The 18,132-nt window shown below is 41.3% G+C and overlaps 1 protein-coding gene across 2 annotated transcripts in view; it reads right to left on the bottom strand.

The window, feature by feature from the left end:
• Nucleotides 1–1,374: 1,374 nt before the first annotated feature.
• Nucleotides 1,375–18,132, bottom strand: part of rrm1 (ribonucleotide reductase M1 polypeptide) — a 38,232-nt gene continuing 21,474 nt past the window's right edge. For both annotated transcript variants that reach the window (XM_043692567.2, XM_087988489.1), the window contains exons 9-19: nucleotides 17,820–17,903; nucleotides 15,012–15,173; nucleotides 14,483–14,562; nucleotides 13,507–13,708; nucleotides 11,173–11,322; nucleotides 10,495–10,716; nucleotides 7,435–7,511; nucleotides 5,013–5,148; nucleotides 4,807–4,902; nucleotides 2,843–3,031; nucleotides 1,375–2,102 (exon numbers count right to left, since the gene is read on the bottom strand). In XM_043692567.2, the coding sequence (XP_043548502.1) occupies nucleotides 1,920–2,102; nucleotides 2,843–3,031; nucleotides 4,807–4,902; nucleotides 5,013–5,148; nucleotides 7,435–7,511; nucleotides 10,495–10,716; nucleotides 11,173–11,322; nucleotides 13,507–13,708; nucleotides 14,483–14,562; nucleotides 15,012–15,173; nucleotides 17,820–17,903 (1,581 nt within the window). In that variant the 3' untranslated portion in view covers nucleotides 1,375–1,919. The remainder of the gene's footprint in view (nucleotides 2,103–2,842; nucleotides 3,032–4,806; nucleotides 4,903–5,012; nucleotides 5,149–7,434; nucleotides 7,512–10,494; nucleotides 10,717–11,172; nucleotides 11,323–13,506; nucleotides 13,709–14,482; nucleotides 14,563–15,011; nucleotides 15,174–17,819; nucleotides 17,904–18,132) is intronic.

Below are 18,132 nucleotides of genomic sequence, written 5' to 3'. Positions count from 1 at the left end.
AGTTTGTCCACAAGGTACAAATTGGGAGGGTGAAGGAAAACTTTCCAGTTGCCTGGATGAATGTAATCTCAACACAATCCAGGATAAAGCAGCCCAAATTGATCAGTATGTCATCCACCACCTTTAAATTTCACTCAACACAATATTGCAGTAGTAGTTTAGCAAATATAAGATGCATTACAGAAATTAATCAAGGCTCCTCTGATAGAACCATTCAAATCCACAACCCCTACCACCTACAGGATATGGAAGCTATTTAGTGCAACTTGTCCAGGCAGACAAAATTAAACTAGGTAACAGATACATGAGATTTGGGATTACAAGCTTAGAGGCAACAATGGTTGTCATGGAACTTAAATAGATTTATGCATTCCTATGATGTGAGCTTTGCTGTCTGGGCCAGCAATTTGCTTGTGAACTGCCTTCTCAAACCACTGAAGTCCATGTGCTGCAGGTTGCCCCACAGTGCACTTCAGAAAGGTGTTCAGGATTTTGACCCTGCATCACTGAAAGAGCAGCAATATATTTCCAGGACGGTGAGTGGTTTGGAGGGGAATTTGCAAGTGGTTGTTGATCCCATGTATCTGCGGCCCTTGTCCTTGTCAATGGAAATGGTCATGGGTTTCTGAGTTATGATGCTCCTTTAAAGACTTGTACTTTTCTGCTATTGAGTATAGCTTAATGTACTGCTCCAAGACCTCATTGCTTCTGCTTTGCAATGATAGGCCGTGAATAGACAGATGTTCATCTATTTTGAGAACCCTTCCTTTTCAACTCTAACCCCACCCCAACACACAGTCCCAGATTCTCACTCAGCTCACACAAAGCCTATGACCTCAAAATAGATTCACACCAAGAAAAACGTAGGGGAAATGCTGCTCCAAGGTGAGGGACTAATACATTTAAATTAAGAATTCCTTTTGCATCAGCCTTTATTATATACAAGTCCTAATTATTCTAATCGATTGCCACAATTTCCAAAATGCTGGCAATTGTGCAAAACTGTCATTCCTAAATAGTCAACAACCATACATAACAGTTTCCCCATGTCCTATGTTTCTATGGACCATAACTAGATCAGCTATCAGACTCTAATGGTTATGAGGTGTGATCATGCTAGTCCTATGCTTCTTTCACCTAACTCCAGATATCTCAAAATACTTCACAACTTGCCAAGTACTTTTGAAGCATTGTCACTGGACTGGTGTAGGATACCTTCGGAGGTTCAGAATTCAAGTACTTGACAGAGTTTCAGTTTAGAGTCTGTGTTCAAGTCTCTGAAGAGCACTTTGAAAGTATGATCTGGAAATACGCTACCACTGAGCTATATACCAAATCGATTCCAGCCCAACCTTCAGAAAGAGAAACAAAACGTTTTATAGGAAAGTTTAATGATGGTTCACCATTCATAATAGTTAAGAAACTGTACAAGGAATATACACCAAGAATCATGAGCTTATAGTTGAACAATAGTCAATCCACCCACCTAATTCTTTGGCAGTGAGTGCAGTAGCACCTGGGACATACATAATGCTCACAATCCACTGTCATTGAAACCAAACCATACCATCAGCAGCTCCTTCTCAAAGGGAACCCACTCAACAATGTAGCACACATCAAGCTCACAAACCCACATGCAGCAATTCAAAAGCTGCTCAATGGCTACACAGCTGGTGCTGTGCCTTCCACAAAAGCTGTATGTCAAGTATTAGGACAAAATGATCTCCTAGCAATGACCTCGTTAGTTCTGTATTTAAATCCTGGTTGTGGCAAAGATTCACATGACATTGTATCTGTTAACAGATGAAATCTGGTGAACTGAAACGGTTCCTATAATTCCCTTCGATGTTGGGTTGCCAGTGATACCTACACCCAATATTAAAAGCACACCAGCAAAGCCTCAGGCAACACTCCTGGGTTTAAGAGCCACACATCGTGCAATCTGCTCTGTTCTCCAGAGAACACACCATGGCTGCTTTGTTCTTCTCCTTAACACTTGTAGCCACTGCTGCATTTTCCTGGAGATTTTCCTTATTCAAAGTGAACTGGATAGGATTGGCTGCAGGGCGGGTCCTTAAATAATACATGCCAGTCTTCAGTCCCTGTGAAATGAAGCAGAGGGACTGTCAATGTAGCAGATTGAGTCTTTCACCTCTCAATAAATTGCAATTGTTTTAGTCTTTACAGAGTTAACTCTCCAAAATATTTTAACACAGACAAACTTGATACAGGTATTAAAGAGATATTTTAGGACAGGTTACTAAAAGTTTCATTAAAGCTTTTCAGGTGTCTCAAAGAAACAGACTGCAGGTGAACGGTAAAGCATTTCGGGAAGAAATTCTAAAGTTTATTATAAAGACAGGATTCAACCGTTATCAACAATGGAATGATTAAAATCACAACGTTCAAGATAGCAGAATTGTAGGCACAACAGGATCTCAGGGGTTTGGATAAAATGTTACTCCAGAGTACTATGCAACTAATTTTTCATTCATCTGCATTCCCCAGCACCCCAAGTTTGTTTCCATTCTGAAGACATTCACTCTTGCAGGGGAAGAGAACTTGCTATACACACCAACAGACTTAGCAAAACACTGAACAAGTGACAAGTGGGAATAGGATACTGATCCCAGAGTTCAATCAAGCTTGCACATATCCATTTTCCGATAGTTGGGAGTTTTTTAATTGCCAATTCTACTCAACGACTCATCAATTTTAACTTCTATCTACTGTATTCTAATACATAGAATGTATGTCACACAACCCACTGAAAGATGTCATCTCTCTGCACTTTGTACTTGCCATTTGGCATATGAAATCCATATCCATCATTATGATTTACCTGCTTCCAGCCATAGAAATGCATGCTGGTCAGCTTGCCATAATTAGGCTCAGCAACGTGTATATTAAGCGATTGGCTCTGATCGATGTGTGCTCCACGGTCTGCTGCCATCTTAATCACAGTCTTTTGCGATATCTCCCAGACTGTCTTGTACAGTGACTTAAGGTCCTCAGGAATCCCCTCAATGCCCTGCCAAAAGAAACAGGTTCATAGCTCCTACAGACATCACGCTCTGCCCCAGCGCCCACCCCCAACCAATTAATGTCTCTGCTCTTTCACTTTCCTCTTCATTACTCCTTTCAGCATAGTACCAAATGCTCATAACACATACAATGGCAGGATTTTGTTCAGCATAACAGTGGCCACAACAAATCAGAAATTCACCTCCATTTTGTTATTCTGTTGGCTAAAGCCTTTGCTGAATACATTCATGGCAAGAATGTAATGGATGGAATCCAATACTTTGGAGAGGTAAAGATGGCGTAGAACAAGCCTATTATCTGGAGGCAGGCCATATAGAGGCACAGCAAGAAGTCACTTCACAAGGATATTGGATATCTTGAGCTCTTTCAAACTGGTTGGAAGCCAACTAAAAACATCAAAGCAGATTGATATGGGTTGTTAGGTAAGACCATTAGGGATTATAGAATCAGAGGGTAAGGATAGAACTAATAAAAAGATCAACCATGATAGATTAGAATGACAGAACAAAATCAATTGCTGTTGTGTTGCAATCTTGATTTGTGATGGGCTATGTAACACTAGCAGAAGTATTTGGTTGTTGCACTAAGTGTGGGAACATTAGGAACAATTTAAGGCAATGTGTTAATGGGAAGTGGATTGCCTTCAAGACTTGCATTTATATATTGGAAGTCTCAAAACTCTTCACAGCCAATAAAGTACTCAGTGTAGTCACTGTTGTGATGTAGGAAACATGGCATGCGGTATATATACTATTGGTGAGGTTTTACAGTGATGTGATAATGACAAGACAACCTGTTTTAGTAATATTAATCAAGGAATAAATACTGGCCAGGACACAGCAAGATTTTCCTGCTCTTTTCTGAAACAATGCCATGTGTCGTTTTATCAGTGTTGGTTTTCTCATCCAAAAGATAGCAGCTCTCTCATTACTGTAGGCACCAGACTTTGACTTTTTAAAATTATGCTGAAGTCTGGGGGGGTCAGGAATCCTAAATGCTGCGATTCTAGCAGCGCAAGTGAGATATGGCTGACACAGAAAACATGCCTCCTCACCTGTCTTCACTGGATGACTCCTTACTCAGGTTTTGTCCTCTGGTCCTAAATATATTGGTCTGAGCATTGAGTATAGGAGTTGGGATGTCGTGTTGTGTCTGCATAGGACATTGGTTAGGCCACTTTTAGAATATTGTGTGCAACTCTGGTCTCGCTCCGACAGAAAAGATTTACAAGGATATTGCCAGGGTTGGAGGGTTTGAGCTATAGAGAGGCAGAATAGGCCGGGGCTGTTTTCCCTGGAGCCTTGGAGACTGAGGGGTGACCTCAGAGGTTTATAAAATCATAAGGGAAACAATAGCTGTTTTGTTTCCCTCCTTCTTTGAATAAACATTATAGTGTCAGTTTTTCAAATTCTCTGGGACTTTGCCAGCATCTCAGGGTATTAGGAAGACTATTACCATGGCATCCACTATTTTTTAAAATCCTAGGATGTATCCCATTAGGTCCAAGGGACTTATCAGCTTTTAGCCCCATTAGGAAAAAAGTGCTTGCAAAACTAATGACAGTTATTGCATTTATTTCCTGCACCCCCTCCTTTTACCTTGTTGATTACTTTTGGAATCAATTTTCATATTTCTAGGAAGAGGAAGCAAGACACTAAGACCAGATGAGATGGATACAGGACCAATGAGAATTAAACTGAAGCTAATGACAGGATCTCTCTGAAGTGAACAAGATGAGTCACAAGAAGCATTTTTTTAAACCTGGATAGATCCATTCTGAGAAATGATCCGGTTCTTCATGTCTTCACTCCACAGTCCACGTTCAGTCAGGTCTTTCAGTAAATGTGGGTTAACAATCTGTGGGGATAATATATAAAGATGCTGAACTTGCCAAGTCTCATTGTTTTAAATATTACACTGCCTATATTACTTGGTACTTTACGCCTATTTATATGAAGGCAACTGACCTGGAACTCTCCAGACAATACTCTGCGTGTGTAGATGTTGCTGGTGTATGGTTCAATTGACTCGTTGTTACCTAGGATCTGAGCTGTTGATGCAGTAGGCATCGGAGCAATCAGGAGGCTGTTCCTAACACCATATCTAAGTGAAGTGAAAAGTGCAAAGAACAAGAAGCCTCATTATGAATTCTCAGGAAAAGACTAAAGTTTAACAAAGCATCAATCCAAGAAAAGACAAACTTTCAATTAGAGTTTGACACATTCTACATCATAGATTCAGGCAGTACCAAAAGAGGTCATTCAGCCCGTTGCAGTTGCACCCGCTCTTCGAAAACTGAAGTATACTAATTCCTCATTATCCACAGGGGATAGGGGTCAAAACTTCCAGCAAATTATAAAATGCAGATACCTCTCAAATGTAACTTTCCTATCTACTGCAAGGGACAGAACAATCAGACCAGATGAGTCAATGGGAAAATAAAAGACAAGGTCTGGTAGCAAACCAGTAGATCAAAGAATGAGTGAAGATATGTGAATCTGCTTTCTTCAGATTCAAATTATCTTTGTTTATGGGATGTGGCTGTTACTGGGTATGCCTGAATTTAATCATACAGCCCTAAACTGCCAGGGAGAAGATGCTGGGGAGTTCACTGCATCATGAACCAATGCAGCTCATCTGATGTAGAGACATTTTCTATGCTGTCCAGGAGGGAGGTCCCAGATTATGACCCAGTGACATGAAGAAATAGCACTATTTCCAAGTCAGATGGTCAGAGGTTTGGAAGGGAGAGTGCAGGAGATGGTGCTCCCATGTATCTGCTACCCTTGTTCTTATACATGGACATGGCAGTGGGTGTTAGAAGGTGCTGTCCAAGGAGCCTTGGCAAATTTTTGCAGTGCATTTTATAGGTGGTACACACTGCTACTACTAAATGTTGGTGGTGGAGTAACAATGTTTGTGGAGGTGGTGCCAATCAAGTGGGCTGCTTTGACCTGGATAGTTTTGAGCTTCATGTCTGTTATTGGAGCTGCACCTATCCAGGCAAGTGGGGAGTATTCCTCATACTCATAACTTGTCCTTTGTCAATGTTAAGCACGTTTTGAGAGTCAGATGGTCAGTTACTGACAGAATTCCTAACCTGACCTTTTCCTCATAGCCACATATACATATGGACAGTTCAGCTGAGATTCTGGTCAACTGTAACCCCCAGGATGTTAACGGGACATTCAACAATGGTAATGCCATTAAACATCATGGGGAGATGATTAAATGCCCTCTTGTTGGATATAGTCAAAAGGCCAAGTATCAAACAAATATTACTTGCTACTGTCAGCCCAAGCCTGGATATTGCCCAAATCTTGCTGCATTTGGACAGACTGCTTCAGATTGAGGAGTCGCGAATGGTACTGAACATTGTGCAACCATCAGTAAACATCCCCACTTCTGATCCAATGACAGAAGAAAGATCATTGATGAAACTGGCAATTAACAGATGGGCAATAAATGCTACCTAACCAGTGTCATCCTCATCCCAAGAATGAATAAAGAAAACAGCTGAAAATAACTGGGCCAAGGGTACCTCAGAGTTTCCTAAGAGATTTCCAAGGGCTAAAAAGATTGACCTTCAAAAACCACAACTATCTTTCTTCATGCCAGGTAAGACTCCATCCAGAGAGCTTTCCCCCCCTACTTTGCATTGATTCTAATATTGCTAGGGCTCCCAGATACCAAACGCAGTCAAATACTGCCTTGATGTCAAAGACTGTCACACTTTAACCTCACCTCTGGAACTCAGCTCTTCTATCCATGATTGAACCAAGATTAATAACATCAGGAGCTGAGTGGTCCTGCAAAACCCAGATGGAGTATCAGTTTACTTTATGGTGCAACTGCTACTTGATGGCACTTGACCCCTTCCATCATTTTGATGATGACAAAGTCAGCAGGCCTTCAAATGTGCAGCAGCAACATTTGGATGTGGAAGTGAATGCCATCAGTATGCCATGTGCAGAAATCAAGAGGAGCTGCAAGCTCTCGCAGCTTAGAGAAAACATCGGTCATAACATATTCAAAATGAAGGAAGGATTTAGGAGGTTAAATATAAGACTACTAAAGATACTAATCCTCCAGTTTAGGGTCAGGTGTACTGAAGAGGAAGGAAAATATCACAATTGAACAATGAACTGCATCGTAAGTGCCACTAATGACTTTGATAAGCCCAATAAAATCCTCTTATACACTTAGCTTCATGCCCTACTACCAAGAATACATTAGACAATTTTCCAGCCTGAACAACTCAGTCTCTTAATTTTTAAAATTTAATCCAAGGAAAATTGAACAGAAATTTACAAATCCACCCCCACCCCCCCCAAAAATATAAATCTCCAAAATCCTCTTTGCCTTTCAAAATTATTTGTGGAAATTTACTTTGCAATCTTCTCCTTTAGCCCCTTCCAGTCCCAAAGGTCAGTGGGAGTAACATTCCACATGTCATACTGAAGGATCTGAAAGCAGAACAGTAAAATGTGATACATCTAAGCATTATGTCCTCATTAGTAAAGAACAATGCAATGCAACACAACCATGGAAATCAATACCAACATACACTGTACCTAATCAAATCCCCCAGCCCTCCACAAAGTGTTAAGAGTACACACTGCTCAGTATCACGCGGGGCAATGCAGTGGCAGGTGAAGCAATATAGAGGGAGCCATACTAACTAAATTGTGCTGCACTGATACACACAGCAGTAATTGTTCCAAGCAGTCAGTTCTCCAGCAGTTAATCCAACTTGGGAGTACATATCGGCAAAAATATCAACCACACAGTGCATCAGTTAATCAGACCTCACACAAAGAACCATTGGATAGTTATCTATAGCAAGCATTTCCTGTTGGCTTACATTAGCTAATTGGGTACAGTTGCACAGTGGTTATTTCACTGAATTTGCAATCCAGAGGCCTGAAATAATGATCTGGAAAACAAATTCAGATCCTACTGAAGTCTTAAAATTTGCAAAAAAAAACAAGTAGGGAAAGTGACCAGAAAGCTGTCCAATTAAACACAGCCAGTTCATAAACATCCTACCTATAGTTTATAGAACAGGTAATGCAGAGGTTATAAAAAGGGAGAAACAGAATAATCACGACAGGAAAAAGTACTGAGCAAACTATTAGGATTGAAGGTAGACAAATCAGGCCTGACAGCTTACATCTTCGGGTCTTAAAGGAAGTGACAGCAGAGATAGTGGATCCGTTGGTTATAATATTCCAAAATTCCCTGGATGTGGGAAAAATTCCACTGGATTGGAAAAATTCTAATAAAACTCACTGATTGAAAAAGGGAGACAGAGAGGTAGGAAACCACAGACCAGTTAGTTTTATATCTGCTGTCAGAAGAAATTAATGACATGAAATTCAGAACATCAAAATACACCTATAGGGTAAGCATGCTTTTATGAAGGGTAAATATACTTGACAAATTTGCTAAAGTTCTCTTAAGATGTAGCTTGGGTGGCAGAATGGCTCAGTGGTTAGCACTGCTGCCTCAGCCATAGGGATGCAGGCTAAATCCAACCTTGGGCAACTTGTGGAGTTTGCACATTCTCCACCTCAGCATGGGTTTCCTCTGGGTACTCCGGTCTCCTCACACAGTCCAAAGATGTGCAGGTTGGATGGATTGGCCATGGGAAATTACCCACAGTGTTGAGGGATGTGTAGGTTAGGTGGATCAACCATTGCGAATGCAAGGTTACCAAGATTGGGGTGGGGGCGAGAGAGAAGAGAGGAGTGTCTGGGTGGGATGCTGTTTGACAGGTTGGTGTGGATTTTAAGTCCCAAATGGCCTGCTTCCACACTTTCTTTGACTCTACAATGTGCCAATTATCATGGATCATGTGGATCCTGTAGAAACAGCATATGTGGATTTCTAGAAACATTTGATAAGGTACTGCATAAAATATTAATACACAAGGTAAGATCACATGGGTTTAGGGGTAATATTCACTTGGAAAGTTGATTGGCCACCCAATAAAAAGCAAAGTTGGGATAGAACTGTCTTTTTCTAGCTAGCAAGACAATGAGTGGGGTGCCATAGGGTTCAGTTCGCAGACCCCAACTACTTATAATCTGTATCAATGACTTGGATGCAAGGATAGAAAATACTACAGCCAAATTTGCAGACAACCCTAAAATGTGTGGGAAAGTAAGTTGCAAAGAACTAAGAAATTCACATATAGATATGGACAGGTTGGGTGAAGGTGTCAAAGTTTAGCAGAAGTTTAATGAGGATAAGTGAGAGGTTATTTATTTTGGTGAGAGGAATAGAAAGGAAACTTATCATTTAAATGGAGAGAAAGTTCAGAATGCTTAAGTGTAGAGGGATCTGGGAGTCCTATGCACGAATCATACAGAAAACTAGTTTGCAGGTACAGCTGGTAATAAGACAGGCAAATGAAATTTTGGCATTTATTGCAAAAATGAAGAGAGTATAAAAGTAGGGAAGTGATGCTACAACTGTACAAGGCACGAGGTGCACCTGGAGTATTACATACAATTTTAGTCACCTTGAGGAAGGATGTAGTTGAATTACAGGAAGTTCAGAGGAGGTTCACTATATTGATTGCAGATCAGGGGTTCTTCTTATGAAGGGAGATTGAGCAGTTTAGATCTCTATTCTCTGGAGTTTACTACAATGAAGGGAAATTTAATCGAGGTCTAACATGCTAAGGAGATTGATGGATGTAAGAATGTTCCCCCGTATGAGAATCTAGAATGAGAGGTCAGTTTTAGAATAAGGTGTGGCAGATTTAAAACAGATTAAAACAAATTACTTCTCTCAGGCATCATGAATTTATGGATTTCACTACCCCAGAGTGTAGTGGATGCTAGGACACCGTAAATTTAACGTGGAGATAGATCTTAAATTCTTGATGGGTTGAAGGGTCATTGAGATTGGGAGGAAAGTAGAGTTGAGACAGAGATGAGATTGGCCATGATCTTTCAAATGCTAGAGCAGGCTCAAAGGGCTGAATTGATTATTCCAGCTCTTCATTCTTCTATAAAATGAACTTGCGGCTCTTATTTGATTGGGCTTACCTATGAGTCCAACCCAATGTCAATGTTACAAATTCTCAAATTCCTCAATAGGCACCTTTAGAAAGGCATTCAATTATTAGGCAGCTAACCACTGCCATCTCAGGGCAACTAGGGATAAGCAACAAACTGAAAGTGACTCCTGTAATGCCCAAACCAAACACAAATGAATAAAACCCAAGGTGTCAGGAACCACAGTGGTTATGAGAATAGAGTAAAGATAAATAGCAGGGAAACTTAAAAGCACAGACCGTAGAATGTGGAGCCTCAACAAGATTATAGGTATAGAACTTTGGTCAGTGCAGACTTGAAAGACCAAAGCGTCTCTTCTGTACTACATGATTCTTTGAGACACCAGAAACGCTTTGTGCTCAGCTTCAATACAACCACTTACCCCCTTGCTGACAGGACAGCCCTGATAACTCTCATAAGGGCCCAGTTCTTTGGCCAGGTCACAACTTGCATCCAGTGCTGCATAGTAAATAGTCTCAAAGATCTGAATGTTGAGTTTCTGAGCTTCTTCACTTTCAAAGGGGTAACGCATCAGGATGAAGGCATCTGCAAGCCCCTGAACTCCAATTCCTATTGGCCGATGCTTTTTATTAGAATATTCCGCCTAAAACAAAGTGGAAATGGTCAACAGGTTAAACACTCATCTCAAGCCATGTTATTTTTACATCAGAACTGCTTCAGACCCCAGCAGTCTCAATGCTCACAAGTACAAATACTCCTGTGCTAATATCCAAGACCTAGTCAATCGCTTTATTTAAGAGGAAAATACATGCAACCCAAATACAAATCCTCTTTCATAGATCAACCTCTGAAACAATAGAAAATTTACAGATTTCAGAAGTGTCATGCCTGTGCTGTCTATATAACTAGCCACTCCCAGCTTTTGATTCCTAGCCCCTTGAAGTCACAGTACTTCAGAAGCACATCTAACATGATAAGTATCTGCTTCCATTACCCTTTCAGACACAGACAATCCCCCCGCAATCCACTAAAATGTTTTGCTCCATTATTTAACCACTGAAACGCCTCACTTACCTTGGCCCTCACCCCCAGTGCTTACCTCTGGAACTGGATAGTAGTTCACTTCAATGATTTTGTTCAGGTTTCGAACTACTACACGTGTTACCTCTGCTAGTTTGTTGAAGTCATAAGTACGATCAGCAGTGACGTACATATTTAATGCCAGAGAAGCCAAGTTACAAACTGCAACCTGCCAACAAAAAAATACACCAAATGTTCAAAGTTTGAGAAGATTTGTAGCTCGGGTGCTCGTTGTTGTGGTTCTGTTCGCCGAGCTGGGAATTTGTGTTGCAGTCGTTTCTTCCCCTGTCTAGGTGACATCCTCAGTGCTTGGGAGCCTCCTGTGAAGCGCTTCTGTGATGTTTCCTCCGGCATTTAGACCACTATAAATGCCGGAGGAAACATCACAGAAGCGCTTCACAGGAGACTCCCAAGTACTGAGGATGTCACCTAGACAGGGGGCGAAACGTCTGCAAAACAAATTCCCAGCTCGGCGAACAGAACCACAACAAGTACAACAAATAAATGGTGAGGGCCTCAAAGTATCACAAAGCATAGAAACACATAACTTTCTCAGCAATAATGAGCAAGACACTAGTAATTGTGTTTCAGATACACAAACCAGAAGTCCAATACAAGGCTTCAACTTTTGCACCTTTGGGGGAGTCCAGAATCCTTTAATAATCAGGTTTTCACCAATCATTAACCATAAATTAACAGAAGTACTCTGGAGCAGACAATTAGCAAAACATGACTTCTTGTCATGGAGTTATGTCATAGGCAACAGAATATTTGCAAAAATATGACCTCTAGCAATTCTGAGGAAGGGTCATTGGACCAGAAACTTTCATTCTGATTTCTCTCCACAGATGCTGCCGGACTTGCTGAGTTTTTCCAGCAATTTCTGTTTTTGATACCATACTACAGTTTGTTTTTGGTTGTTCTGGAGATATAGGTATCACTAGCTAGGCCAGCATTTATAGTCCATCTCTAATTATCCTCAAAAGTAGCAGTGAGCTGCCTTTTGAACTTCTGCATGCCCCTGTGGTCCAGGTGAATCCATAGTGTTCAGGAATAATTTCTAGGATTGTGACTCAGCAACAGTGAGATATATTTCCAAGTCAGTTGGTGTGGGGGGCCTGGAGAGAAACTTGCAAGTGGTATTGTATTTCATCAGCTATCCTAATAGCTTTTTAAGTGCTGGAAATTGCATGTTTAAAGGTGCTGTTGAAGCAGGCTTGGCAAATTGCTGCAGTGCATCTTGTAGATGGAACACACTGTTGCTACAGAGCATCGGTGGTGGAGAGTGTGGATGTGGTGCCAATCATGTGGCTGTTTTACCTGGCTGGCACCATTCCATCACTCTTGACTTATGCCTTGCAAATGGTGGATAGGCAGTGGGGCAATCAGGAGGTGAGTTACTCACTGCCACAGCACAGTGGTTAGCACGGCTGCCTCAATTCCAGGGACCTGGATTCAATTCCAGTCTTGGGCAACTACGTGTAGAGTTTGCACATTCTCCTTGTGTGTGGGTTTCCTTGGGGTGCTTTGATTTTAGAAGGGGTTAGCCATGCAGGGATACTGGAATGGGAGAGAATGACCTTTGGAGGGTCAATGCACACAATGAGCTGAGTGGCCTCCTTCTGCACTGTAGGATTCTATGATTCTAATTCCTGACCTGACATGCTCTTGTAGCCACAGTTTTTTTGACTAGTCCACTTTAGTTTATGATCAATGATAAACTCGCAAGGTGTTGACAATAGGGAATTCAGCAAAGGTGATGCTTTGAACATTAAGATACATTAGTTAGATTCTCTCTTGTTGGTAGGTGTTTGGCGCAAGTGTTACTTGAATGTTAATTGACCCCATGATTATCAGTGTGGACCAGCAAGCAACACTATAGCCTCCTAATCTTGTTTACATGGGAAGAGTGTCACTCCAGGGACTTCAATTCATAATCCAGGCTGGCACTTTAGCCACAGTAGTGAGCAAGTGCAGTTTTACTAATACAATATTAAGGAGAGACATTGCCCACCTCATCTGCAAAAAGCAAAAGATTCCACAGTTTAGATCTCAGAGCAGGGGAGTTCAACTGCAGATTAATATACAGCCTTTAAGTAACACTGAATAAAAATTACCTGGTCATTATTTTAATACTGTGTGAGAGATCTTGCTGTGCATAAATTAACTGCTATATTCTGCCAAACAGCAGAAGAATGCTGGTAATAAACATTCTAAATCTTCAATGTATCAATTAACAGAAATGCTAATTAAAGACACAATCTTGCAGTGGTGGCTTTTTACAAACTGTTCTCTGTAGCAGCTTGGTATTTCAAAAATCAACAAGACAATGTCTTTTTGTGCATTTACTCACTTCATTATTACTGGTATATTCCACAATCTCAGTGCAGAGATTGCTACATTTGATGGTACCCAGATTCTGCTGGTTACTCTTCCTGTTGCAGGCATCTTTATACAGCATATAGGGAGTTCCTGTCTCAGTCTGAGACTCAATGATTGCATACCACAACTGTTGTGCCTTCACCACCTTGCGCGCACGTCCTTCTTTCTCATATCTGCCAGAAGAGAAAGCTAGATAATAATAATGCTTGTGGGCTACAATTTGAAGGATTGCACAGGGTAGAATAGAAGAAACAGGAAACAGATATATTCTGGGAACCCAGCAAACGATGGAAAGATGGTGCGATTTCAACTAATTTATTTTTAAAAACCCAATTGTTTCTTTTAAAATCTGGAATTAAAAATCGAATGAGCAAAAAAAAAACATTGCCGATTGCCATAAAAATCCATCTGGTTCACTAACTTCTTTCAGAGAAATTGCTGTTATTACCTTGTCTGTCCTACACGTGGCCGCAGACCCATAACAATAGGATTAACTCAAATGCCCACTGGGAAACTAGGGATGGACATTAAATGCTAATCCAACCAGTGATGCCCACATCCCACAAACAAATTTTAAAAATATGACAGAGTCATATAAGACAGAGCTTGGGGCCACGGTGTGGAGATGTCTAAAAGTCTATTTGTTTACATTCATTCTTGCTTAGTAAACTCTTTAGTCTTCATTAGAATTCCAGAAGTATCGGCCAGTGCGTTCATTAACTACCACAGTTTAAAAACATTAGAGTCTATTAAAAAAAATCCAAGTTTCACTCTGGCATTGGGTTTGTTCAACATTAACATCAACTGGGGTTATGTTATGACGTGCATAATAGTGAAATGAGTGCAAGTCAGCACGCTCCTCACATCTCAGCCATAAAACAAGGTTTCAGATAGCTGCATTCTAAACCCAGGTCGCCCCATCTTTCCTACTTGAAATATCTCCTTACCTCTCATACAGAGTCTCAAACTCTTCTCCCCAAGTTTCATCGAGGCGCGGACAATCATGGGGACACATCAAAGACCAATCCTACAAGAATCAGAGTGGTGAGTGTGAAGTGAAAATCAATTATGAAAGGAGCCCATTCACTTCAACACAGACAAAAGCTGTTCCAATCTAACTACTGTTTCGTCTGGTCATGCCATCTTTCACATGGCATTTAAAGTGGATCTTGAAGGTCACAAGCCACTATTCAAGAAACGGAGGTGGTGCCATGTTGCCTAATATTGTTCTCTCAATTAAAATCATCAAAATCAATTATCAGCTCACTCCCACTTTGCTGTGAGGGAGCATGCTGTGTAAATAATTGTCAGTTTTCAAAACTAGTTCAGAGCACATAAACCCCTGTGGTACATCCAGAGGGTAAAGCCATCCAGGAATATGTTTTCCTTAACAGACATTCAAGTAGTTGTCTTATCCCCTGCATCTGTACTCACTACTTGCGGCCCCTCTCCATCAACTTATTACTAGCTTTTTACCTGGTTGTTCTCGACACGTCTCATAAAGAGATCTGGAATCCAAAGTGCATAAAATAGATCACGAGCTCGCTGCTCCTCCTTCCCAGTGTTCTTCTTCAGATCCAAGAAGTCAAAAACATCCATGTGCCAGGGTTCCAGGTAAATGGCAAAAGCCCCTGGTCTCTGCACAAGACAAGAAAGCCAATCAAACTCAGGTCAGTTGTCACTGAAAGTATTGAAGCTATTATTCAAACATTCCACAAATAAGTTTCTAGACAAAATGTGGGCTTGAGATATGACTTAATCTGAAGGTCCAAGAGTGGCCAACCATATGAATTCATTAAGGGTGTCAACAAGTTCTGGATTGAACTTGGTATCTTGTGGCTGTAGATTCTGATAAGTGAGTGACAACACCTTCTACAGCTGAACAGATAAATATGCTGGTCTGAAGACAACTGATGCTTTATTCCATTCTGGGGTCAATAGTCTTCAGAAGGTTCTCCACAGAGCATTGGAGGCCAAATCATGATATGATCAAAGTTCAAATATAATTTTGATTGAAAAAGTAGACTGGGGGACAGGCAGTGGAGTTAAAGAACAGGCCAGCCATGATCAAAGTGCTAAATGGCTTACTACTGCTCCTTTTTCTTGTGTTATGTCCATTACCTCTAAATCCTACACCGGAATTAGCTTTCAGTCCCTTGAAACTGCAGTCCAACTTCATTTCCCTGCCCTTCGCCCATAACATCAAAAGGTCTGTCAACTATCTGAAAATCTCAACTGACATCCAGCATCCAAACTTTTGAAAGTTTTCTAGATTTCCACTAATATTCAAGAGAAAAGTTACCTCCTATCTCACTCCTGAATTGTCCATTCTAAATACGAAGAGTCTGGAAACGAACCTTCCAGCTCAGTAAGCAAACCTACATGTGGTAGATGTGAACTATGTGGACTACAGCAAGGCATTCGACAAGGTTCCCCATGGGAGACTGATTAGCAAGGTTAGATCTCACTGAATACAGGGACAACTAGCCATTTGGATACAGAACAAGCTCAAAGGTAGAAGGCAGAGGGTGCTGATGGTTGTTTTTCAGACTGGAGGCCTGCCACAAGGATCGGTGCTGGGTCCTCTACTTTGTCATTTACATAAATGATTTGGATGCGAGCATAACAGGTACAGTTAGTAAGTTTGCAGATGACACCAAAATTGGAGGTGTAGTGGACAGCAAAGAAGGTTACCTCAGATTACAACAGGATCTGGACCAGATGGGCCAATGGGCTGAGAAGTGGCAGATGGAGTTTAATTCAGATAAATGCGAGGTGCTGCATTTTGAGAAAGCAAATCTTAGCAGGACAGAGACACTTAATGGTGAGGTCCTAGGGAGTGTTGCTGAACAAAGAGACCTTGGAGTCCAGGTTCACAGCTCCTTGAAAGTGGAGTCGTAGGTAGATAGGATAGTGAAGGCAGCATTTGGCATGCTTTCCTTTATTGGTCAGAGTATAGAGTACGGGATTGGGAGGTCATGTTGCGGCTGTACAGGACATTGGTTAGGCCACTGTTGGAATATTGCATGCAATTCTGGTCTCCTTCCTATCGGAAAGATGTTGTGAAACTTGAAAGGGTTCAGAAAAAATTTATAAGGATGTTGCCAGGGTTGGAGGATTTGAGCTATAGGGAGAGGCTGAACAGGCTGGGGCTGTTTTCCCTGGAGCGTCGGAGGCTGAGGGGTGACCTTATGGAAGTTTACAAAATTATGAGGAGCATGTATAGGGTAAAAAGGCAAAGTCTTTTCCCTGGGGTCAGGGAGTCCAGAACTAGAGAGTGTAGGTTTAGGGTGAGAGGGGAAAAATATAAGAGACCTCGGGGGTAATCTTTTCACACAGAGGGTGTGTGTGTGCGGAATGAGCTGCCAGAAGTAGTGGTGCAGGCTGGGTACAATTGCAACATTTAAGAGGCATTTGGATGGTTGTATGAATAGGAAGGGTTTGGAGAGATATGGGCCGGGTGCTAGCAGGTGGGACTAGATTGGGTTGGGATATATGTTCGGCATGGAGGGGTTGGACCGAAGGGTCTGTTTCCATGCTGTACATCTCTATGACTATGACTCAAAATGGAGGATTAAGAAGGGCTGAAGAAGGGCTTATGCCCGAAACGTCGATTCTCCTGTTCCTTGGATGCTGCCTGACCTGCTGTGCTTTTCCAGCAACACATTTTCAGCTCTAAATGGAGGATTGTCTGCTACCAATACAGACTTGTCCTTCTCTCTCCATCCTTTATAAATTTTGTACTTGCTTCTAAACTACTTCATCTTTAAATTCTTCCAGTTCTAGTGAACGGTTGCCAAGCTGAAGCTTCAACTCCATAGATACAGCCAGATCTGCAGGGTGTTCCAATTTCAGTTTTTCTGGAATCTAGGGTATTGCATTTTCGCACTGTATATCTATAGCAGGACATTTTTTCTCTCCTTTATTTATTCATGGGACAAAGATGCCACTGACTAGACCAGCATTTACTGCCCATCCTTAATTACCCAGAGGACAGTTAGGAGTCAACCACATTGCTGTGGGTCTAGAGTCACATGTAGGCCAGACCAGGTAAGAATGGCAGTTTCACTTCCTTGAAGCGAAACAGAAGGGTTTTTCCAACAATCAGGAATGATTCAAGGGCATCATTCAAACTCTTAATTGCAGACATTTATTGAATTCAAATTCCACCGTCCGCCACGGTAGGATTCGAACGTGGGTCCCCAGAACATTATCTGGGTTTCTGCATTAACAGTCCGTCAACAATACCAGAGGGACGTCACCTCCTCGTATATTAACAATTACCTTGTTTCCACCCTGGTCCACATAACGTGCTGTGTTATTGTAAACCCGCAACATCGGGACAAGACCATTACTGTTTCCATTGGTCTGAAATGATAAGAGGTCATTATCAATAAGTTATATTAATATAGTCCCTCTAATTTGAGAATCATTGAGGCACTTGACAAAGTGCTATCAAACAAACATTTGACACCAAGTAGGAGGAATTAAGAAGTGAAACCTGATTTGATAACTTAGAGCCAAATCACCCAATGGTGGAATAATTAAAATTAAAAATTTACACAGGACTTGTGATCTCAGACAGGAAGCAGGTCAC

The sequence above is a fragment of the Chiloscyllium plagiosum genome, unplaced genomic scaffold (assembly GCF_037043375.1).
Source record: "Chiloscyllium plagiosum isolate Xiang-an unplaced genomic scaffold, Cpla_swu_hap1 HiC_scaffold_6, whole genome shotgun sequence".
NCBI classification, from domain to species: domain Eukaryota; kingdom Metazoa; phylum Chordata; class Chondrichthyes; order Orectolobiformes; family Hemiscylliidae; genus Chiloscyllium; species Chiloscyllium plagiosum.
The sequence above is the reverse complement of the archived record's forward strand: the minus strand, read 5'-3'. Positions and strand labels throughout refer to the sequence as shown.